Here is a 23,408-nt window from a genome sequence, read left to right on the forward strand (position 1 = left end):
CGCCGCCGGCCCCGCGCTGCGGCCGGCCTGACACCCGTGTTCCATCGGCGCCGGCGGGGGCGGGGCGGGGGCGCGCGGCGCGGCCGGGGGCGGGCGCTCGTTGCCCCGGCGACGGCCGCCCTTATAAGGGCATGGGGTAGCTGCGCGCCGCTCCGAGCCGTGGGCCGGCGAGAGGGCGGGGCGGGTCGTGCGGCTGACCCTCCTCCACGTGGCCGCGCAGCCTTAACCCCTGCGCGCCCTGTCCCGGCCCGGCGAGCCCGGCGTGGCTCCCGGCAGCCCAGCCCCGGGGGACATCTGCACCCGGCACGCCCTCGCGCGCGCCCCGCACCGCTCGGCGGCGCGGCTGCCAGCTGGAACCGGCCACCCCCCCTTACCCACAGTCTCCCCGGCACGCCCCGCGCTCCGCTCCGGCGAACACCTGGTGCCCCGAGTCTGGGGGTGGGGATGCCACGCTGAGGTCAAGGGGTCCCCTCTCCTTTCAGGCCGCATGGCTCCGGCGTGGCCCGAGGCGGCCGGAAGGCGTGCCAGCCCGCGGCTGTTGTCCTGGGTCCCCTTTCATTTCCTTTCTCTGCTTCACAGAAAGGGCTTGGCCCGGTGATCGACTGGGCCGCAGATGTTTCCCCCGCTGCCCCGGGCCTCCCAGCTGCCGCCGCTCCTCCAGACCCAAGTTTTACTGGAACAAGCATTTATTAAGCACCCTTTGTATGCAGCCTCCCTCTCACCAAGGCACGCATTATTAAGCTCCCTTCAAATTCGCGGCCTGACTCTGGGCCTGTTAATGTGTAACCGGTTAGCCGACTGCAAAAGTTCTTCCTGGTGACTTTTCACCCCTGAGTCTTAGCTGTGCCGGCCAGGCCTGTTCTGCCTCCTTTGAAAGCCTGGTCCAGCGTGGCCAGCCACCAGAGCCCACGGCCAGCTGGGACTCCCTGTGCTCTTTTACTGTTACTCTGCCCGCTCAGGGGCCTTGTGAAAATCTTCCACAAGACTGAACACACACGTAAGGTCTTCAAAGGAAAACTGAGGTTCATGTTTCCGCTAGCCAGATGTGCCCAGCCCAGTGTCTTCCACCTGCCCAAAGAGTCCCCCTGGATATCAAGTGAAGCTTGCAGGAAGGACTAGGGTCAGACTCAAGGAAGGACTTCCCAGGAATCTGATTACAATGGCCTCTGCTTTAGTGGTGACAAAGCCTGGGTGGCCCAGAAGATGCATCATTTTGGGGGTCATACTTGGTTATTTGGGGTTAGGCTGGCTTAAACTGGACTATTCTCGAAACCTTGGTGGCTTTATCTCAGGAAATGATTGAAAGTGGGGTCCCGCTTAGGAAAGAAGGGTCTGGACAGGATCATGGGAGTTCAAATACACAGAGCCTTTGGGAGACTAGCCTAAGGGAGGGACCCAAAAGGAAGAGTTTCGGTGGGGCAAAGTGAGACTCAGAAGGTATAGTCCCCTTCAGCAGCCCCACCACCACCCTCTCACTCTTGGGGCCCCAACGGGGTGGGCCAGGCCTGCTCCACCCCCATAACCCCTGCCCGTGGCCCCGACGTGACATTTGACCTTGTGGCTTCGAAAGACCCAGGGACAAAGACACTGGGCCCATCTGCCACTGGGATGTCCGTGGGAACAGCCAGATACTGTTCGTGCAGCCTGGGAACCTGCCCTCCCCCCTCCCGCAGGCGACCTTGGCTGACCACTAACCAGCTGGTGGCTAAAAGCTAAAATGTGTAGACTTGGGCCAACTATTTGGGCAAAGGTGCTTGCTGCCAGGCCTAAAGACATGAATTCCATTTCCAGATTCCCAGGACCTGGAGGTGAACGGGGAGATATGGGGGAAAGGGCTGTGAGAGAAGGAAGAACCCCCCCTACCCCCAACAGCTTACAGAGTGGGACACACACAGTTCCCAGCCCCAGGGAATACTCAGCCTCTGGCTCACATTGCCCTGAGGCGCTGCAGCCATCGGAGGGCACAGCTGTTCCGCACCTGCACAGCTGTTTTCTGCAGGCTAATCCTGCTGTTAAGGTTTCAGCCTGTCTCTGAATGGAGGGGTGTGGCCATACACTGCTGTTCAGTCAGCTGCTGCTAACACAACACACTCACAGTCAGACAGACATTCACATAAACACAGACATTCACACACACACATAGACACACAGACACACATTCATACACACACAGACACACACATATCCACAAAGACACACACTGTCAGACACAGACTCACACAGTCAGATACAGACACACACATCTATACACAGACTCACACACATCCACGAAGACACACACACACTCAATATAACACTCACACAGGGCTTCTTCCCTCCCCAGGAGCCCCTCTCTGCTGATGACCTAGATCCCCCCCTCAGTAGTAGTGGGCTCTCTACCATATCACTCCTCTACATTGTCTTTTATTTTGACTATGTTAAATGATGTGTATCTGTGTGGGAGCCCTAGGAGGCCAGAGGCATCGGATGCCCTGCAGCTGGAGCCACAGGTGAGTGTTGGGACTGGAACTCTGGTCCTTTTGAGAGCAGTAATTGCTCTGAATGGTGAAGTTATCTCTCCAGCCCTCCAATTAAAAAAAAGAAGTGTTTATGGACACACAAGGTTCTTGTGTGGAGGTCAGAAGACAACTTTGTAGAGCCCCCCTTCTCTTTCCATCTCTGTGTGGGATCCAGGAATTGAACTCAGCGAGCACCTTTAGCTGATAAGCCATCTCTCTGGCCACTTTGTTGTTGTTTTGTTTGCTTGTTTTTGGTTTTTCAAGACAGGGTTTCTCTGGGTGGCCCTGGCTGTCCTGGAACTCACTCTGAAGACCAGGCTTGCCTTGAACTCATAGTGATCCACCCATCTCTGCCTCTTGAGTGCTGGGACTAAAGGCGTGTGTCAGTGCCCCTGACTAACATTTTTTGTTCTTATATTTAGGTGTAGTTGTGTTTTGCCTGCATTTGTGTCTGTGAACCATGTATCTGCCTGATGACCCCAGAGGCCAGAAAAGGTGTGGGATCCCCTGGAACTGGGCAGTTGTGAGCTGCCCTGTGGGTGCTGGGAATGGAAGCCAGGTCCTCTGCAAGAGCAGCCAGTACTCTTAAATGCTGAGCCGTATCTCCAGCCCCTCATTCATTTCTTTCTTAGTGCTGTCTCATGTAGTCCAGGATGGCCTTAAACTCACAATGTCGTCAAGGATAGCCATAGACTCTGAATGCTGGTGTCACAGGTAGGCACAGACTTTCTGTTGTATGCAGAACCTTCCACGTGTTTGGTAAGGGCTGGGGATGGAACCAGGCCTCCTCAGCACAGGCTGGTGGGATAGGTGGGCAGGTATGAGAGCTTCATGCACACTCAGCAGGTCACCTACTGCTGAGCAACCACTAGCCCTCGACTTCCCCTAAATGCAGGTCCCAAAGTTGTTTCGGATTGGGAACACGCCTTCTATCCATACTCTTAACCCGAACCTTTCCCCCTCAGTCCCCTCTTGGGAAGAAGCTCGGGCCACCAGAGACAAAGGACAGGTGGTATGATGTGACAGGACACGTTATTTTGTTTAATTCCAGGAGCGTGTGAGTATGAGTATATACACATTAGTGCAGAGCCTGTAGAGGCCAGAAGGGGCCGACAGATCTGCTGTGGCTGTTGAAGCTGGCAACTGAGCCCCAGTTCCCTTCAAGTGCTCCTAACCACTAAGCCATCTCTCAGCTCATCACAAGACAGACACTCTGACCTTCCTGCCACCCCTGTGTTGACATGCAGACTTGATTCAGGCCCTACAGGAAGGTCTGGGCTGGCTGGGGAGCCCTGGGCTTCCCCAGGGCCCTCGCAGTGGCTGCCAGAACTTCCAGCTCCTCTGCCTGCTGGGACTGCATCTGAGCCACCTGCTGTTCCAACTTCCTGCGCTGCTCTTCCTGTGTCCGGTGGGCTCCTCTGATGGCCAAGGCCAGAGCGCTGCAAGTAGGAGAAGAGATGTCTGGGCTGGGACATGGAACTATCTGGATGGACTGAAGGCAGGGGCTATGGGCTTGCCTTCTTAGAAGAGGGGAAGCCGCGGCCGAAGATCTGGGCCGAGTCCCACCTGTGTGCCTTGCACAGCTCTCTGATCAGCTCTGCACTCTGAGCGCGTCTAATTTGGCCCTTCTGAGCCACCTGTTCCAGCTGCTGCCGCAGGGACTGCAGCTGTGCCCGAAGGTCCACTGCCCTGCAAGGGTGTGAGATCGGCCATCCCAGCCACTTCCAGCCTTGTCCCCTGTCCTCCCCAACACACACCCAGACCACACACACCTCCACAGCCTCTCATCCATCCACCCTGGCCCCCACCAGTTCCCGGCACTCACCGGGCAAGGGATGCAGACAGTTCCTGGGATACGGTCTCGGGGTCCCACGGTTTGCCCATCTGGCCACCCAGGAGGGCAGGAGGGCCCTAAGGGAGGGGGACAGGAGAGAATGTGTTGTGCTCACCTCAGGCTGGACATAGACGGCACCCAGCTCCCGGCCAATGCTTATTACTTTAAATTATTACATGTATTTATTTAATGTATGCATGCACATGTGTGTGCATGGAGAGGTCAGAAGACAGCTTATGGGCATTGGTCCCCGTGCAAAGAATGGGACAGTGTATTGCACTAGACATGGCCTGACTCAGGCAGGCCCAGCTATTTCCTTTTTCCTTAAGGTGCTGCCAGAACATGACTGGCTTTAAGCTCCGAAGTGACTTGGCTCCCTCACTAATTAAGGTGCCCTCCACCTGGGGCTGACCTGTGCACCCCTCTTCTGTATCATCCTCCCTTCAGGGAGCTGTGAGTTACAGCTTGCCTGGACTGGGATTTTCCTTTCAAATTCTAATAAATTGAGCTTCTGTTGGCTACATCCTTAAGTTATTTTATTAGTGAGGCTGAGACCTTCCAGAGGGGCCCTGACGCCCCAGCTCTGCTGAGGGGCTCTAGTAACCTTTCTCTCCTGACTTCTAATTATTTTTTTGTTACTTTTAAGGATTTTATTTTCTGTGTATGGGTGTTTTGTAAGCGTATGTCAGGCACCATGTGCGTGCAGTGTCCACACAGACCAGAACAGGGCGTCCGATGCTCAAAAAGTGGAGTTAGAGATGGTTGTGTACAACCGGGGTCTGGGAATCGAACCTGAATCCTCAGCAAAAATCAACCAGCGCTCTTACGGACTAAACCATTGCTTCAGCCCTCCTTGCACCCCTGTGTGAGGCCATAAGCGCCTTTATCATGACGAATTCTTTGGGCAGGATAGGGGATGTTCCCCAGCCTCCAAGACTGCAGGAGCCATACCTGGTAGTGCCGCTCCTCCTCCTCCCTGTCCTCCTCTTGGCTGCTGCCCCCGCTGCTGCCTTCGCCGGTGAGTTGAGCCTGCTCCCAGCCAAGCTGTTGCAGGAGCAGCAGGTGGGCGGGGCCCTGGGCACGCAGTGCAGCCTCCCTTAGCTCCAGCCCGCGCTTCTCCCGTCGCGCCAGCTGCAGCTGCAGCACCAGGTCGGCCAGATTGTCCTGCGGGGGCCTAGAGTCAGCTGCTGGGAAAACTGAGGCTTCCGGGAGTGCCCACAGAGGCCAGGAAAAGCCTCTGACCAGTATCATGGCCTTCCTCTTGTAAAAGCCACCACCGGGAAATGACATTGTGCAAGCTTCTAGAAATTCTCAGACCTCACCTCTTTTTATTTTGTTTTTCGAAATTTATTTGATGACAAGGAGAATGGCCTCCAGCCCTGGAGGCAGAGAGGCAGGTGGATCTCTGTGAGTTCAAGTACAGCCTGGTATACAAGCATCCCAGGTAGCTGGGGCTACAAGGTGCCTAAAAGTGTGGGTTTGCAACATGAGTGCAGCACCGGAAGAGGCCACAAGAGGGCGTCAGAGCCCCTGGAGCTGGAGTTGAGCGGCTATTAGCAGCCAGTGTGGGTTCTGGGATCTGAACACCAATCCTCTGCAAGAGCAGCCTGTGCTCTCAAGCACTGAGCCATCTCTCTAGCCCAAATCTCATATCGTTTACATTTTTACATTTCTGAGACCTGGTTTCACTGTGGAGCTCAGTTTAAGGGCTGTGGTCCTTGTCTCACTCCCCTGTGACTGGGGGCAGGAGAGGAAGGAGGTGCTCACTTCTGTTAGTGAGTGCCGCACTACTGAGCCACCCTGCCCCCAGACCCAGGGGCTTCTCACGCTGGTTGCTGCCCAACGTTTCCCACAGGAAGAGGATGCTGAGAAAGCAGCTAATCTTGACTGCCAATTTGATGGGATCTAAAATCACCCCAACTGGTGGATATGCCTATGGGGGTATATCTAAATTAAGTAATAGACTTGGAGACACTGATGTTCCCTGGGCTGGGGTGGGCTGAGCTGAAGCATGCACCACTCTCTGCTTCCTAACTGCTGCCTCAAGCTCTGGCAATCACAATCTCTCTGCCATGATGGACCACTCTCTGGAACTGTCAGCCAAGCCAGAACAAGCCTTCCTTCCAGAAATTGCTCCTGTCAGGAATTTCATCATAGCAACGCAAAGGAAACGTAGACAATCTTACAGAAAACCTAATCAGGAAGAACTCCTATGTATCCCTCAAAACCTCAACTCTAATTCTCCCCACCCAAGGGATACGCTGCTTGACTCTGGCCTCCAATGACATCATCAAGGGTGTGCTGTGACAGTCTCAGCACATTCCTACCCGAGTAGCCACTAGGTCCTGCTGGATCTGAGACTTCTCCAGCCTGGGCAGGGTAGGGCCGGGCTGTATCTCCAGAATGGCCTGCAGTGTCGCTTCTGTGTGGGGCACTGTGGGCCAGGGCACGGTGGCAGGGCCAAGCGCTGGGGGCACCTTCAGGAGAGCCCAGCGCTCCCGGAGGTGCTGGACATAATGGTGGAGCTGAGTAGCCAGTTCCTGTGCTGTGGGCTTGTCCACACTGCTTCCCTCTGGGCTGTAAGAGACAGGAGGCAGACCTGTGCTACACAGCTGCTGCCACACTCAGTCCTGTGCCACCTGGGGTGGGCATGGCCTACCAACAGCATCCAGAGCACAACCCACACCCCGGGGACAATCTTCCAGTACGATAACATGGTAGGTGCTGGAGCTCAGTCAGTAGAGTCCTTGTAGCTCAGTCCATAGAGACCTTGCTTAGTATTCGTGAGGTTCCATGTCTGGCACTATATAAACATACCAGCTCTCAGGAGAATGGAGGCAGGAGGGTCAGGAGTTCAAGGTCACCCTCAGATACAAAGCAAGGTGGTGGAGCCTCAGTGCTCGACACCAGGGGAGTCTGAATTTAATTCTGTAGTGTGCCCAGCTCACACCGGACACAAAGCTTTGCTGTCAGCTAAGACTCAGTGCAGAGACAGAACTGGGAGCTCACAGGCACTGCAATGGACGCTACTAAGAAGTATGTTGATAACCCTGCCAGGTCCACACAGGGTGTCACCAATGCCATTTTCCTTTGAAGCTACACCATGCCCTGGCCACTTCCTGTGTCCCTGCTCTCTACTTCCTCGCTGCCATGATGGGCTGACACATCTGAAGCCATGAGCCAAAATTTAATAATAATTTAATAAACTTCTCTGTTTTTATTTCTCCAGTTTTAGAGGCTGCAATCAGGGTCTATGCAAGGGTACTTGATGCTTTGTGTATAATATGTGTGTTTGGTATTGTTATTTATTTATTTGAGACAGGGTCTTGCTGTATAGACCAGGCTGGCCTTGAATTCCTCAAATTCTGCCTCCTGAGTGCTAGGATCAAAGACTATGTCCCCACACCTGGTGTCGCTGAGTAACCTACTCCAGTCAGGCCTGTGTCACCCAAACATGATGAATTCAGAGCTGACCCTGGGCAGTGACAATGACCAAGACACCAAAGCCTCATGTGCAGCAAGCTCTGGGATCCACCTCCACCAACCTCATAGACCAGCACATTCTTGTGTTTGCTGTAGGTACCTGGGTGGGGGTGTCTCTCCATCCATGGCTGCTTGCTTCTTCACCAGCAGCCTACATGCTTCCTTCTCAGCAGCCTGCAGGTCACCCTTGGTGGCTACAGCTCCAACTCCTAAGCCAGCTGTTCTCAGAGCAAGCAGCACCCCAAACACTTCTTCATAATCCTCTCTGTGGGACAGGATCTGAATGTTTCAACACTAAGCCCCAACACAGGCAGAGGTGGGCCTTGAACTCACACAGAGTTTAAGGCCAGCCTGGTCTACATAGATTGTACTATACAGTGAGACCCAGTCTCAAATAAATGTACAACAACAAACCACTAAAAGACATCTCTCACCCTCCATGTTTTATGGGTCAGAGCAAGACCTCATGGTGAGGCAATGTGCCTTCTGAAGTTTCCATGTCCTCTGTACATAGGGCCATCCTAGCATGCAGCCCCACCTGATCCACACGCACCACCATTACTGGGAGCAGGCACAGACCTATACTGCAAGGCCAGGTGCAGGGCTGTGTACTCAGCCTCCAGCTGGCCAAGCTGCATGCTGAGGCTCTCACAGCGGCCCTTGTAGCCCTGGAGCACAGCCAGCAGGAGGCGATTGAAGCACTTCAACTTCTCAATGCTCCTGTCTCCAAAGGAAGATGAATGAGGCTCCAATCAGCCAGAGCCATTTTCTCCCTTCTCCCTCACAACCCAGTGGCAGGAGGTGCAGTGCCCTTAAAAGCTCAGCAGCTGTGACTCAGCAACTCACCCCTGGAGCTGCCCCATTTGGTCTTCTATGAGGTACATCTCTGGAGCTGGATGCTGTGTAGAAAGACACCCAAAGATCTGAGTACTGAAGTTACTCTGGAGGCGTCGGAGAAGGGGGTGAGCCACAGGAGAGTCCTGACAGAAAGATATGATGTGTTTTACTTCTCATCAAAAGCCCAAGATGTGTTTTTTCCCCCTTTTTGCAGGGCTGGGGTGGAACCAGGGCCTTGGATTATGTTATATATCTGGTTTGTACTGAGGTACAGCTGCAGCTTTGGTGTGTTTTGGGGGAGTGTGAGGGTACAAACATATGGACTGTATGCATACATGTTTGTGTGTGTGTGTGTGTGTGTACCATGGCACATGAATGGATATCAGAGGACAACTTGTGAGAGTCAGTTCTCTCTTTCCACTTTGTGTGTCACAGGGATTGAACCAAAGTAAGCAGGCTTGGCAGCAGGCACCCCTAGATGGAGAGTCAACTCAGCAATGCTTTTTTTTTTTTTTTAAATCTGGAGACAGGGTCTCTCTAAATTTACTGGTCATGTTCTTTCTGTCTCAGGCTCCTAAGCAGCTGGGGTGACTGTGGGGGACTGCCTTGAGCCACCAACTAGGTGATTTCAGCCTTTTCTTTTTTACTTTAATTTTATGTGTATGAGTGTTTGCCTGCATGTCTGTCTATGCACATTGTGCATGCCTGGTTCCTGTGGAGCCCTGAAGAGGGCATCAGATGCCCTGAAACTAGGGTTACATATGATTGTGAGCTTCCATAAGTGTGTCAGGAACTAAACCTGTGAGAGCAGCTGGCACCCCTAACCACTGACCCAGGTTTCCAAGCCCTGCTTAGACCTTTTCAGATACTATGGGTTGTATTATTTCCTTAAAGATAGAAACATTTAATTCTTCAGGGAAGCTCCTTAAGCAGGAAAGTAAACAACTCCAAATAACTTGAGGAAGTCCCTGAAACTGAGCAGATGCACTAGGCTCCTTCCTGCCAGAGTAAGAAAAGTCCTTCTGAGACTTGTGAACATCTGCAAAGAAGACTCTTGAGATCAGATCAGTCACCCAGAAGAGGTTTAGATCGGAGTCATTTGGATGTGGCACTCTTCCAACCTGCAGGCTGGGAAGCTTTTGTGAGGTGTCAACCATGCTGGGGTAGACCTGGGTGATGCAGCTGTATCTGAGTCCTTTCTGCTCCTGTAAGTAACCCCAGTATAATTCATTGGTTCACTAAGTTGGACTTTGGTGGTACACATCCATACTTGGATGTGTTGTGGGCTCCCTGTCTGTGGTGAGTTGTCTGAAGTGTCTCAGTTGTCCTGTGTAGCCTCTTCCTTTTTTTGCCACACAAAACTATGGAATCCCACAAAGTACAAATTGAAGTTTGCCCCCACACTGGAACAGCAGAGGCCATCATAACCTGGGCTTAGAAGGCTTTAGGTTTACCTGAGGTGCCCAGGTTTCCCCTTCTGCCTCAAAACTGCTGGAGTTGCTGTTTGCATGCCTTACTCTGAGGATGGAGGAAGGCGGGGAGGCCTCCAGCCGCATCAGGGAATCCTCCAGCTCTTGCACCTGTCAATGAGGGGACATCAGGCTGTGGCTTCATATACAACCAGTTCTCTACAACAGCAGGAGCCCTGTCCATGTGACTTGGAACAGGTCCCCAAGCTGCCACTCAATGTTTGTCAATCAACACCCAACCAGGGCAGCTACTGGCATTGTGATGGGGAAGGTGGGGGACAATCGCCACTTTTAATTTTTTTTTTTAGGATTTATTTATTTTTATTATTTTATGTGCATTGGTGTTTTGCCTGCATGTGTATTTGTGTGAGAGTGTCGATCTTCTGGAACTGGAGTCACAGACAATTGTGAGCTGCCATGTGGGTGCTGGGAACTGAACTGGACAAGCAGCCAGTGCTCTTAACTGTGGAGCCCTCTCTCCAGCACCTCACTTTTTCCTTTCTAAATTTTTTAAGAGACTCTGTTTCTCAGGGTTATCTGGATCTCCCCAACTGGAACCAACCTCCAACCTCATCCTCCCAAGCAGTTGGGATTTCAAGTGTGCACCACCACACTGAGAAAAGAGAATTTCATTTCTATGTTGGCAAGAGGAGCCTCTGCAAGCCCCTCAATGGTGGATTCTAGGCTGTCACTCTACACCTAAGCCACACCCCAGACCCTCATTAGGGGATTCTAGGCAGGGCTCTGTATGGATACCTGTCCTAGTTCTGTTTTTTTCTTCTGCTTTGAGACGTTTGCCTATTTTGTCAAAGCTAGTGTTAAATTTTGATCCTCTTGTCTCAGGCTTTGAAGCTCTTATCATTACAGGCTTGTCCCAGCACATCTGGGTTTAACATCACTTATAATCTGCCTGATTTTAGTCACCTCTGCCACGTCCACTGTGCACCAGCACGCTGCTATCACACTCCCTCCTGCACCCCCAGTCAGGATTATGGTCCACCACCAGATTGTTCCTCCCACAGGCAGCAGGTGGAACAAGGGAACATCTGTAGCAGGTCAGTTCACCTCAGAGCCCAGAACTCTCTGAGGCTCACAACCTATGTAGAACACAGCTGATAGTCCTGCCCAGCCCTCAACACCAGCATGCTGTGTCTGTTCCCCACTTGCCTTCATCTCCCAACTCTATTCCAGCCACACTGATCTCAGGATTTGTGCTAGTTTGTGTGAACTTGACATCAGCTGGAATCATTTTGGAAGAGGGACCACAACTGAGAAAATGCTCCCCCATATGGACCTGTGTGCATTTTCTTGATTGATGATTAATGTAGGAGGGCCTAGCTCACTATGGATGGAGTCATCCTGGGATGGTGGTCCTGGGCTCTATAAGAAAGCAGGCTGAGCAAATCATGGGGAGCAAGCCAGTAAGCAGCACTCCTCCATGGCCTCTGCATCATCTCCTGCCTCCAGGGTCCTGTCCTGCTTGAGTTCCTGCCCTGATTTCCTCAGTGATGAAGAGGGTCTGAGAGTTTTACATGAAACAAATCTCTTCCTCCTCAATTGCTTTTGGTTGTGGTGTTTTATCACAGCAACGGAAACCCTAAGATAGGAGTTTTCTGTGAGTGTGCATGTGTGCACTGCCCAGGGCCTCATACTCTAGACAAGTACCTCTACTAGAGGTACTCTGAACCTGTTAAAAAAGAACCAGAAAATAAATATTGATACAGGGTATGTAATCCAGGCTGGCCTTGAACTCAATCTACAGCTGAGTTTGACCTTGGTTTTAGCCAGGGCCGGCCTCTGACTGGAGATTGTCCCCCCTCACCTTCAGTGCTGAGATTATGGGGTGCATCCTGCCTGTCTCCCTTCTGACCTTCTGTCATCTGGGCCTTGCCCCCCCCCCCTTTAATTTTGCTGTCTTCCTTGGTTATTCCCTTGGCACATCTGTCCTTGCTCCATGTTGATTCGTTGAATGAATAAATATGTGTCTGTTTCCAATGCAGGATCTGCCTCCTTCCGGAGTCCCCAGCTCACCTGTCTCTGCAGACTCGCCTTCTCTGCCTGGGCATCCTGCAGGGAAGCCTGAGTGTAAACCAGCTCATCCTCTCGGCTGCCCAGGGCCAGCCGCAGCCAGGCGTTCCTCTCTATGAGGCGAGCTGCCTCCTGCTGTCCAGTCCCAGCAGCTTCTTCCTGATCGCTAAAGGATCCAGGAGGCCCCTTGTCTCTGTCTTCTGTTTCCACTGGTCTTGGAAAGCTGAGGGAGCAGTGGTGCCGTGCAGACACAGCTGCCTCAAGGGAGCTCAGCCTGCACTGCAGGGTCTCAAACACCGTGGGTGCTAGCGTCTTAGCAGGGCCAGTATCCGGGGGGGCTGCCTGCAGGGCCTGCTGGGTTTCTGCTTCAGACTCGTACCGTTTCTCTAGGCTCAAGGGTAGGGCCTCATGGGATCTCACACCACAATCATCCTCGGTCCTGTTAAGATAACCCAGGAACCCCAGCCGCCTGAGGCTCAAGAGGGGCCTGAGATGGGGGAGGAGGGTGTGGCCAATGGACTGCCAGACTCCAGGGTCCCTGGGAAGGGTGAGCTGCCAGGTGGAGGATAAGGAAGAGAAGGAAAAGGAGAGAGGAAGGCAGAGGAGGCAATGGGGAGCTATTGCAGGTGCTGGGGTTTGGGATGGGGGAAGATCAACTTTGTGTGGTGCCGGACTAGAATAGTAGATACACACAGAATGTATCTTTACCAGCTCCCTGAGCCCTGCTTGTCAGGACCAAGATGTTCCTGAAGCAGCCCAGGTTTAGCCTCGAAACTCCCACTGGCAGCCTCCATCTCCTCTGAACTCTCAGCCACGGGGTCCAGCTCCCCCTGTGAATGATCCCACACACACATAGGCTTTTAGCTAGCAGGGCCAGCTTCCCCGGTGGAAGACTCCTCTATATCAAGGTAGGTTGGGAGCTACGCAGGCCTAGGCTCCCAGGATCCATGAAAGTGGGTGTGGCAGGAAGAGGGGTACACTTACAGGCGGAGGATGCCTCCCTCGGCGGCTTCGAGGCCGTGTAGCCCGGGCGCTCATTGCTTCACCCCCTGACTACAGCCTGCTCTTGGCCCTTGCCTCTGTCACCTTGGGGTCCTTGGAGGTTTTCCCTGTAGGAGTATTGGGTTGTCTTCGTTGACTGAACACATTTGAGTATTTGAATACCTCTGCTGATGGCTCCCACTACTTGTCCATTTGGCCCCTATCTCCCTCCCCTTCTCTACCTGGAATTTCTCTTTGCTCAGTGGCCTAAATGCATTTCTTTAATGTGCACCCCCTCTCTCCCCTGTGGAAGCATTGGATAGGGACCCTAAGGATCTGCTTTCCTCCAGGACTTTCTCACCTTGGGGGTCAAAGCTGCTGCCCTTCACTCCGCTTCTCCAGGGCACCTTGGGAAAGGCCTGAGCTCCTGGGCACATCTCAGGTCATTCTGGCCACTGCTGACTGAGGTTGTGCTGGCCAAGGCTGGCCTGGGAGGTGGCTGGGAAACAGGAAGCCCCCCTGCCCTGGTCACATGGACAGTTATTGTCTTGTTTCCTTCTCCAGAATGCCGGCTTCCTCCAGGATGGAGGACCAGGACCCTTGTTCCACTCCAAGATAGCAGCACCCTCCTTATCCCAGCCCCAAACCTGTAGTCTCTCCATTTCCATTTTTGGTTTTCTCAGGGTCCCCCTGCACACCAGGGCTCACTCCAATGTTAAGATCTCTTTTTTTCTTTATTATTTTTATTTGTGTGTTTCTAAAAACAAAACTGCAGGAGTGGACTCCAGCATTGGCATACATTTTATTACTTTGCTTTATTTAGTTGTGTCTGTGGTTGGAAAGCCACACGCACGTGTGGCGGTCAGAGGACTGCTTGTGGGATCAGTTCTCTCAGATCAGTCTTCAGGCTTGACAGCAAGCGCCTGCACCTGATCAGCGGCCCACAGGGTTTCTCTTCAATGAGACTGAACTGCTGCTCAGACAGTTGGAGCAGCAGAAGCTTGTCCACGGTGTGTTTGCTGGTTTTTCTTTTTCCTTTTTCTTTACATTTTGTTTTTTAGACAGGGTCTCATATAGCCCAGGCTGGCCTAAACGCCTGATCTTCGTTTTCCGGCCTCAAGAGTGTTAGGATGACAGCTGTGAACCACCAGCCCGCATCGCGGCACTAGTGGATGAAGGCCAACGTACGTAAAACAAGTAAGCCCAAGACAGTCCTACTGCATCAATCATCAATCGGCCCCGCCCAGCTTAGTCTCTGGCCCTGTAACAGCAGAAGCCTTGACAACCATAGTCTGATTAAACCAGAACTCTAAGCTCCGCCCAATCTTGTTTCTGTCCACCAGCAACGGAACCTACTCCAGCGGACTTCAGCCCCACTCCAGGCTGTTACACTCTAAACCACACCCCTAGGATCGCCTCAGCCTATCAGCTTCCATGCTCTCCGAACTACACTTCCCAGAAGGCGTCTCGGCAGACTGTACAAACTTCCGGTTAGGAAGATGGCGGCTTCCTAGAACCCTGTGATTGACTGGCGGCGGTGCCCAGCCTGCAGCGGTGTGAACGCACGCGAGCTTTGTGTCGCTGTGAGCTAACTGCAATACGGCTTGCTGCAGCTCCAGGTTCGTTCCGCTTGAGGAGTTGGGAGCTGCGAGGTCCCGAGGTGCCACGCCGAGAAACGCGCGTCTCCCAGGGTCCTGACCGCCCGGGGCCGCGCCTCGCTCTAGTGCACAACCCAATTACCCACGCGTTGTAGCCACGAGTGACAGAAAACCCACACACAGGCTCGCCAAAGCCGGATCCCGGCGCCCTGAAGTCGCTGTCTCGGGAGGAGCTGTGGGAAGCCTCACTGTTTCTTCTCAGCCCACAAACCAAGTTTGTTTTCCTTTTCTGTCTCTGCAACGCCCAGGTGCGGGGTCCATTGGAAGCCTTACTGGGTCAGATGCCCGGTGACCAGGCAACTGCGGTGTGCTTATTGGCCTAGTAAAGGGGGACACTGTCTGCCCTGTGCAAGCAGTGGGAAGCTAACTCCGAGGTACACTTCAGTGGGCTGACTGCTTGTGGCTCAGGGCTGACTGCTTGTTGGCCAGTGCGCCATGGGCCTCCACCTTCAGCATCACGTAGAACAGGTGCGGTGGTGCACTTTCAGAAGGAAGTGGATGCAGAGGTACCAGGTCATCCTAAGCCATATAATGAATTACAGTCCAGCCCGGGTCACCCGAAACTGTCATAAACAAAAAGGGAAGAAACCAAGAAAGCTGTTAACTACTTTCCCTTTGGGTGATTTAAGGGAGCCGTTCTGCAGCCATCAGACTCCTGCGCCCTAAGGGCTCAAGCTCAGCTCTGGCTTCCTAGTAACCAAGTGTTTTTAAACACTCTGAATGCAGGATCCTGGCTTCCACTATCCCCTCTCCATCTAATCACTCCGGAGCCATGGAGGTATCCGAGGCCAACAGCCCCACCGAGGAGGAGGAGGAAGAAGAGGAGGAAGGAGAGGAGCGGACATCTGAGCCCAGGCTTCACACTCGCTCTAACCCTGAGGGAGCTGAGGACCGGGCCCTGGGGGCTCAGGCCAACGTGGGCAGCCGCAGCGAGGGTGAGGGTGAGGCAGCCAGTGGAGATGATGGGCTGTCCAGTGCCCCTGGGGCTGGACCCAAGCCCTGGCAAGTACCAGCAACAGCATCTGAGGTCCAGATTCGAACACCAAGGGTCAACTGTCCAGAAAAGGTGGTATGTAGGGTTCTTGGATGGGGCCTCTCAGACAGGCCTTTCCTGCTTTAGGTTCTATGAGGTTCTACAGGTTCTATGAACACCACACACTTGGTGGCTTAAACATCACTGAATTTAGATTTTTTTTTTTTTTTTTGTAGCACCTGGACCTCCACATATGTCACTAACCATTTTTGTGGGGAGGGCCCCACCTCTGAGCCATACCTTCAACCCCTCTTGGATACTTCAGACTGGCTCCCACCCTGGCTGTCCTAGCTCTGCCTGGTTTGGTCCTGTACTCTGTCTTTTGTTTATATTTCAGATCATCTGTTTGGATCTTTCGGAGGAGATGTCTGCGCCAAAGCTGGAGTCCTTTAATGGGTATCATGGTGTTGGGCTTGGACATGGGCAGCTCAGAATACATAGGGTCCCCGCTCCACTGAATAGGATCTAGGTGTCTATGACACTGACAGTTCCAGGGCTGTGGCCTAGGCTTCTGTCTGTATATGTGACACTCTTAGGAGCCAACTGACTCCACAGGGCTTCAGGCTGATGGAGGCCAGCATCTGGTTCATAGAAGCTGTTGAGCACTGTGTGCCCCTGGCAGCTGGGGTATCAAGTTTCATACCTGGACTGGCTTCAGGAGCTGGTGACACACACCTACTGTCATAGCATTGGGAGGTGGAGATGGAATCAGGAGTTCAAGCTCCACCTTGGCAATGCAGTTATTTGGATGCCAGTTTAGGCACCACAGCACATTTGTGGCTAGCCTATATTGCACAGTGAGTTTGAGGCTAACCCAGTGTATTAGAGTTCTTTAGAAGAATAGAACTGATATATATGGGGTTTATTAGAGTGGCTCACAGGCTGTGGTCCAGCAAGTTCAACGATGGCTGCCTAAGGGTGGAAGCCCTAACAATCCAGTAGCCGCTCAGTCCGTGGGGTGGGAAGTCGCTGCTGGTCTTTAGAGTGCACCACAGTCCTGAAGGAGTAGGCTCTAATGCCGGTGAAGGAGTAGACTTGCGAGTGAGAGGGAGAGCAAGCAGGCAGCGTTCCCTTCCTCCGTCTCCTTTGTCCAGGCTGCCAGGAGAGGGGGTGACCCAGATGAAAGGTGAATTTTCCTACTTTCAGAAGACCCAGATCTAGGGTGGATCTTCATACTTGAAATGATTCCACCAAGGAAAAGTTCCTCAGAGGTGTGCCTGGCCACTTGGGTTTTAGTTAAATCCAGATGTGGTCAAGCTGACAAGCAAGAAGAGCTATCATACCTGGCTATCTGCACCCTGACTCTGTCACCCTGCTGCTGTCCTGCTCCCCTCCCCCCAGCTCCAGGACAAATGCCTTGAACGTGTCTCAGAAGATGGTTGAAATGTTTGTGCGCACAAAGCACAAGATTGACAAGAGCCACGAGTTTGCGCTGGTTGTAGTAAGCGACGACTCTGCCTGGGTGAGACTGGGGGACAGGGACCCTGGGGGACCTCAGGACCAGGAACCCCAGCACTGAGGCCCCTGCTTCCCCACAGCTGTCGGGCCTGACCTCTGACCCACGAGAGCTCTGCAGCTGCCTGTATGACCTGGAGACGGCATCCTGTTCCACATTCAGTATCCTTGCTGCTGTCCCCGGCCCCACCTCTGACACTGAGATGGGGTCTCACTACTGCTGTTGGATTCTTCCAATATAGAACCCAGATTGAGCATCCACCCCACCCTCACCCCCCCAAAAAAAAAACCCCACAGAAAACAGGGCCCAGAATCAGTAATTTTCTGTAGGTGTTGAATTTTGACACAGGGTCTTGCTGTGTAGCTCAGGCTGGAGCCATGATCTTCCTGTCTTAGCATTCTGAGAGTAGCATGGCAGTGGTTCAGAGCCATGCCCCTAATTATTTTCAACATATATTTATTGAGACAGGGTCTCATGTCCAGGCTGTGAATATGGTCTCATACAGTCCTGGAACTCACTGTGTAGGCCTGGCTAGTTCCAAGCTCACTGAGAAGCTCGCTGAGAACTGAGGTCCGCCTCTGCCTCCCAAGTGCCGGGATTAAAGGTGTGCAGTATACTCCACATCAAACACGCCATTAGTATCTTTTTGAAACTGTTTATCTTGTAGCTGAGGCTGCCCTTGAATTCACACTGTAGCTAAGGATGGACTTGAGCTCCTGCTTCTCCTGCAGGAGCTCCACCTCTTAAGTGCTGGATGACAGTGTGCTGGAGAGTGACCATAGTTGCACGCATGCTAAATCAACTGAGCGACAAGCGCTCTAGCAACTGAGCCCTATTGAACCCTAGCACCAGGACAAGTCGGGGATTTTGTCCAGTGAGATCATAAATGGTATATTCCATATATGACATTGTAGGAGGAGGTGCATTCAAAACCCAGCACAGGGAGTTATTGGGGATGCAGGGGTGTCAACCCAGCATCCAGAAAGCTGAGCAGGAGAATTGCAAGTTTCAGGCCAGCTTTAGACTTTTGAAAAAACACAAAATCAGAAAAAAAAAAAAAAAAAAAAAAAAAAGTAACAATAGAAAGCTGGCTGTTAATATGAGGTGAAACCCCAAAGCCACCGGGAACCAGGCTCCATGGAGTCCCTGGCACTCTGAGCTGTGGTAGGACAGGTGTCAGTGGTGACAGTCAACATTCAGCAGATTCCCCCAGGCAAGGGCCAGTATACAGTTGGTGCCCACTTAATATTTGCCTAGAAAGTCACAATCGTGTTTTTCAAAGTGTGGCTCCTAACATGGAGGATGCTCACCCAGATTTAAGGAGGCAATGGAAATGTGGCAGGACAGGGGAGGTTTGGAGGGCCTTCAGGGGGCTGAGGCTAGCACCCCACTTCATATGAGAGGAACCAGGCTTGGAGGGGTGCAGTGCTGGGCGGGGTGGGGTCACACTGCCTACCCCCATATGAGGTGCCCATCATCTCCCAGGATTCAGGTCTGGGAAGCCCCTTGCCTCTGAGCTGGCATGTCGTCCTTAGCATATCTCCAGATCTAGAAGGCCTCTTCAACCTCATGTGAGTTATCTGGAGTGGGTCATGGCCCTGGGTTCCTTTCCCAGCAAGGTGCAGACAGAGTGGCTTAAGGCTGTACAGTGTGGCTTAAGATGAGACCTTGCGGCCAGCAGTGAAGTTTGAATTTGTTTTTATTTGAGAATACTTTTAAAGGAGTCTTTTTAATCTTTTAATTTTGTATTTATTTTGTGTGTGGGCTCACATGCTGTGGCACATGTGTAGATGTTGGGGGCAACTTGTGAGGATCCATCTCTGCTTCCATCTAGTGGGGCCGCACAGCCTGGTCTGCCCAGTCCTGGCCTTTGACTGTAACATATAGGCCCCTAGGATCTTGGCCTGTAGAATTCAGCTGAAATGGGAGCGCTAGTTGTACCAGAGAGGCCCCCATTCCAGCCTGTAGGGGCGAGCCCTGGGCTGGGGTGGATGGCAGCTGGGTACCAAGCCCTCCTCCTCTCTAGCCAGCAGAAGACCGAGCTGCCAGTCACAGAGAATGTGCAGACCATCCCACCCCCCTACGTCGTGCGTACCATCCTGGTCTACAGCCGCTTGCCTTGCCAGCCCCAGTTCTCGCTGACTGAGCCCATGAAGGTGAGCCCGCAGGGAAGGGAGGACAGTCGTTAGACACCAAAGGGGACAGGTCAGGATCACAGAGGCTGTGGTGGGAGCCCACCCATTTCCCTCTCATCCACTGCAGAAGATGTTCCAGTGTCCCTACTTCTTCTTTGACATTGTTTACATCCACAATGGCGCTGAAGAGAAGGAAGACGAGATGAGCTGGAAGGTGAGACATCTCAGGCCATCTTGACTGCTTCTCTCTGCTGTTTAGCTGGTCATCCAGTCACTTAATAACCGTTCCCTACATTTCCACCTAGAGCTGGTGGTGAGGACTTGGGAAGCCATTGCTTGAGCAGCCCCGGGAGCAGGTCCAGCCCTGCCACACCCTCCCTAGCATCCCACCCTTTCCTGACCTTACCCTGGCTGCACCCCTCCCCTCTAGACCAGGTTGTTTCTTCACCTCTGAACTTGCTGTGTGACCTTGAGTGGGATCTAAAGTCTGTGAACTTGAGTTTACGTGAGTATGACTTGTGGGTCACGTAAAGGTCCTTGCAGACAAACCTGAGAACCTGTGTTCAATCCTGGGACCAGTGTCGTGGGCTATGACTCCCAAGGTTGTACTCTGACCTCTACACACACCTACTCAGCATATGCACACCTGTGTGCACACACATGCGCACATGCACACTCACCCATGACACTCCAGCCCCTCTGCCTGTGAGTGAAGCACCATCATGGCTGAGGCAGGGATGGTGTGTTCACGTGATCCTGGTTTGAACCTTCCGGGCAGATCGGCAGGTGTGATCGCAGAGGCTTTGCATATGTTCACTTGTCTCAGACTTTTCTTCCTATGTCAGGGAGGGGCCTAGTGCATTTTCTCAGTTTTAGGTATTTCCTGATGCCATTTTGGCTATTTATCTTCCTGCTTAAGGAGCCTCCCTGCAGCATGGAATGTTTCAATCTAGAAGGAAACTGATATTTAACAGGAGGCTAGCCTAGGCTACAGAGTGAGCCCTTGTTTGAGGAAAGAAACCACGGAGCGAGAAGCCCTCCTGTGGGGAGTTGTCCTTGCCCCTCCCATGGGGCTTGAGGTAGTATCTTTTGTTGCACTGCAGCTGCCCTGGCTGGCCTGGAGCCGTGAGAGTGACCTGGGGTTAAATGTGCCCTGCTGCATTTAGCTGTCTGTGGTCCACATGCTTCCATGGCAGGCATGTACTTACTGAGGCCACGACCCAGCCCCACACTAGGCTTCTAGAGGGCCCAGAATGAGTGACTGCTCAGGCCCTGGGTGCTAGATAGGTTTCAGGGAATGTTTGCTGACTGCAATAGTTTCTGGCCTGGCAACTTGTCTTCACTCCTCAGAACCCACTCTAGATGCCTCCAGGGACAGGGAGGGCCTTTAAGGGCTAAAGCACACCTTGAACAGCCCCTCATCCATCCCTACAGGACATGTTTGCCTTCATGGGGAGCCTGGACACCAAGGGCACCAGCTACAAGTATGAGGTGGCACTGGCTGGTCCCGCCCTTGAGTTGCACAACTGCATGGCCAAGCTGCTGGCCCATCCACTGCAGAGACCCTGCCAGACCCACGCGAGCTACAGCCTGCTGGAGGAGGATGAGGAGGCTGCTGAGGGGGAAGCCATTGTGTGACCTGTGACCCATGACATCTATGTACCCTCTCATAAGGAGAATGCACCCATGCCCTCATTCCTGGCCTATGCCCACACTGTCCCCTGTAAATTCATTCTTCCTGAGATAATTTTGTCATCAGAATAAAAGTCAGAGGCCTTCCAGCTGTCCCTTGTTGCCATTTTGAGCTCACTGAGACCTGTTTTGTGAGTGACAAAAAACAAGCGAACTCAGCAGTGCAAAGCTTCAGGCTCGGCTGTATCTGGGTGACCTGGGTTGTGCTGCTCCCACAGGCTGTTCACTGAACTTTGCAAACTCGTCTTCAGCTGTAGAATGCATCCCATATGTCCTTTCTTCTAGGAAGTCCTCCAGAGACAGGGAAGATATATTGTGGGTGGGACTGGTATGGCTGCCATAGGAAGTGTTTACTTTTGGTGACCTGGACACCCAAGGGTGCCAGCTCCATATGAAAAGTGGGTTGGGGTGACACCTGTTACCCTCCCAATCTCAGTACCGTGATCTGATTGAACCTGTGTAGTCATGTGGCTTTGTGAATAATCATTGCCCAGAGTTCCGGGACCTTGATGCCCTAAGCTGGAATGGGGACATACAGTGGCCACCCAGAAGAGGAAGGTAAGCCCAGAATCCCTCCCAGTCTCCCAGGTCAGGCCAGAGATGTTCATCCACTCTACCTTCTCCATACATAAAAAACAAAATGGCAGTGGGTGAGAGTTGGACTTACTTTGATAGGGGGAGGCTGAGGTAGGAAGATGACCAGTCTAGGTCAGCAGGGGCTGCATAGGGAAGCATTGGCTCAAAAAAAGGGCATATAAATATATAAAAGATAGATCAGGAGTGGTACTGGCAGTTTTAAAAGTGTATGCTTTGCAGTTTCTCAACCCAGCTAGCACCCAGATAATTGAGCCTGGATATGCTTTATGACACAATACTTAGCAGCTACTACTCTATCCTAATCCTCCATGCTAGTCTGGCTTCCTTTTTGCCAAAATCCTGAAGATACTTGATTTTATGGCTTTAACTGACCCAGCTTCTCTTATGATGTCTCCTGAACCTCTGCCTATTGCTGAATCCTGCACTTACTCTATTTCCTATTCTCCTGGCTGGCGGGAAGTCCAGCCCTATTCCCTTCCCTGCCCAGTGACTGGCTGTTAACCTACTTTATTGGCATATCAGGGGACAATTCAGGAGCAAAATTTAGACAGGACATTCTCAGAACAAGGATTGTAACCAGATATGGACGGGGGGGGGGGGGGGGGGGGGGGAGGGGCACAGAAATTTCCATTTGAATCTTGTTGCTGTTTTGTTTTTTTCCAGGCAGAGTTTCTCTGTGTAGCCTTTGCTGTCCTGGACTCACTTTGTAGACCAGGTTGGCCTCGAACTCAGAAACCTGCCTGCTGGGATTACAGATGTGCTCCATCATGCCATCAGCATTTGAATCTTTACACAGTACACAATAACATTATGCCCACATAGGAACCTGGTGATTGTTCAGCCATTAAGAGCACAGGCTGTTCTTGCGGAACACCTGGTTTCTATTCCCACTTGGAGGCTTACAACTCCGGCTTTCAGGGATCGGCCGTTTTCTTGTGGTCTCCATGGGCACCAGACACATGTGGAACACAGAAAAGGAGGTAAAACACCAGCATGCTTAAATTATTAAAAAAGTAGGTCAGCTTGACTAAGCATTTATTGGGCACTGAGTGTTGAAGCCTGTCTTCCCATTTGCAAATAAGGAAAATGAAGATCTTTAGAAAAAAAATTATTTTTTTGATTTTGGTTTTCGAGACAGGGTTCTTTTAGCCTTGGCTGTCCTGGACTCAGTCTTTAGACCTTTAACTAGGCCTAGTCCTTAGGCCTTGAACTCACAAAAATCTGCCTGGCATTGTCTCTCAGAGCGCTGAGATTACAGGTGTGCACCACCACCGCCCAGCACTCTTTAGAAAATTTTAATTAATTTATGTTGTTATGCCCAAGTCTTGAGGGACCCCAAAGACCACCAAGGAGCCAATTCTGATGCAGTAGGTCTTTTTATTACAAGCTCTAGCTCGTTCCCACACCCTCATCAACGCAGCAGTTGAGAGAGTAGAGCCCCAAGCTCAGGGGGAGGAGGGTTTATATTTAGCGTTACAGCAAGGTTTGGGAAATTCCAGCCAGGCAGTTTTATGATTGATTGACAGCGATTCGGTGTCTGGAGAAAATTGTTTTCCTGGAGGGCCAAGCCAAACCGTTAATTGTTTTACTCATCCTATGGTAAAGAACACCTGGGTAGGTTTCAGGTATTCACTGATTAGCCGTTGCTAGGGGTGATGGTTAAACATTACTGGGTTTTCTCCAGGTCACTACTTGGTGGGGGTCTCC

The 23,408-nt window shown here is 52.3% G+C and overlaps 2 protein-coding genes across 9 annotated transcripts; one reads left to right on the forward strand and one right to left on the reverse strand.

Annotated features, from left to right (window-relative positions):
- Positions 1-3,722: 3,722 nt before the first annotated feature.
- Positions 3,723-13,573, reverse strand: Ushbp1 (USH1 protein network component harmonin binding protein 1). 2 transcript variants are annotated; one of them, XM_055597342.1, is made up of 13 exons: positions 13,492-13,573; positions 13,134-13,258; positions 12,858-12,979; positions 12,153-12,588; positions 10,107-10,232; positions 8,662-8,714; positions 8,395-8,535; positions 7,916-8,080; positions 6,660-6,909; positions 5,284-5,496; positions 4,324-4,409; positions 4,065-4,187; positions 3,723-3,937 (listed from the first exon to the last, which is right to left on the reverse strand). In XM_055597342.1, the coding sequence occupies exons 2-13, from the start codon at positions 13,185-13,187 to the stop codon at positions 3,760-3,762; spliced, it is 1,947 nt and encodes a 648-aa protein (XP_055453317.1). In that variant the 5' UTR covers positions 13,188-13,258; positions 13,492-13,573; the 3' UTR covers positions 3,723-3,759. The 2 variants fall into 2 exon arrangements, with proteins under 2 accessions (XP_055453317.1, XP_055453316.1); XM_055597341.1 differs by having other exon boundaries at positions 8,662-8,795.
- A 1,040-nt stretch (positions 13,574-14,613) lies between these two features.
- Positions 14,614-21,193, forward strand: Babam1 (BRISC and BRCA1 A complex member 1). 7 transcript variants are annotated; one of them, XM_055597347.1, is made up of 10 exons: positions 14,614-14,749; positions 15,037-15,162; positions 15,515-15,857; positions 16,159-16,217; positions 17,163-17,283; positions 17,360-17,438; positions 18,824-18,848; positions 19,304-19,433; positions 19,540-19,626; positions 20,847-21,193. In XM_055597347.1, exons 3-10 carry the CDS (start codon positions 15,561-15,563, stop codon positions 21,048-21,050), a joined length of 1,002 nt encoding a protein of 333 aa, XP_055453322.1. In that variant the 5' UTR covers positions 14,614-14,749; positions 15,037-15,162; positions 15,515-15,560; the 3' UTR covers positions 21,051-21,193. The 7 variants fall into 7 exon arrangements, 6 of the variants coding, with proteins under 6 accessions (XP_055453322.1, XP_055453323.1, XP_055453321.1 ...); XR_008719007.1 differs by lacking the exons at positions 14,614-14,749; positions 15,037-15,162 and adding exons at positions 15,169-15,294; positions 19,718-19,917 and having other exon boundaries at positions 20,847-20,925; XM_055597348.1 differs by lacking the exon at positions 15,037-15,162 and having other exon boundaries at positions 14,614-15,002.
- Positions 21,194-23,408: the final 2,215 nt, after the last annotated feature.

The sequence above is a fragment of the Psammomys obesus genome, unplaced genomic scaffold, assembly GCF_907164565.1.
Source record: "Psammomys obesus unplaced genomic scaffold, mPsaObe1.curated_primary_1811, whole genome shotgun sequence".
Classification (NCBI taxonomy): Eukaryota; Metazoa; Chordata; class Mammalia; order Rodentia; family Muridae; genus Psammomys; species Psammomys obesus.

Excerpts from the sequence above, each read along its gene's own strand:
- Babam1 (XM_055597343.1), top strand. The coding sequence starts at position 15,224 with ATGGGCCTCCACCTTCAGCATCACGTAGAACAGGTGCGGTGGTGCACT. Across the intron at positions 17,439-18,823 it reads GGCATCCTGTTCCACATTCA|ATCTAGAAGGCCTCTTCAAC; the intron begins GTATCCTTGCTG and ends GCATATCTCCAG. Across the intron at positions 18,849-19,303 it reads GAAGGCCTCTTCAACCTCAT|CCAGCAGAAGACCGAGCTGC; the intron begins GTGAGTTATCTG and ends CCTCCTCTCTAG.
- Ushbp1 (XM_055597341.1), bottom strand. The coding sequence starts at position 13,187 with ATGAGCGCCCGGGCTACACGGCCTCGAAGCCGCCGAGGGAGGCATCCT. Across the intron at positions 10,233-12,152 it reads AGGCGAGTCTGCAGAGACAG|GTGCAAGAGCTGGAGGATTC; the intron begins GTGAGCTGGGGA and ends CCTCATTGACAG. Across the intron at positions 8,081-8,394 it reads CACCTGGCCTTGCAGTATAG|AGAGGATTATGAAGAAGTGT; the intron begins GTCTGTGCCTGC and ends CCTGTCCCACAG.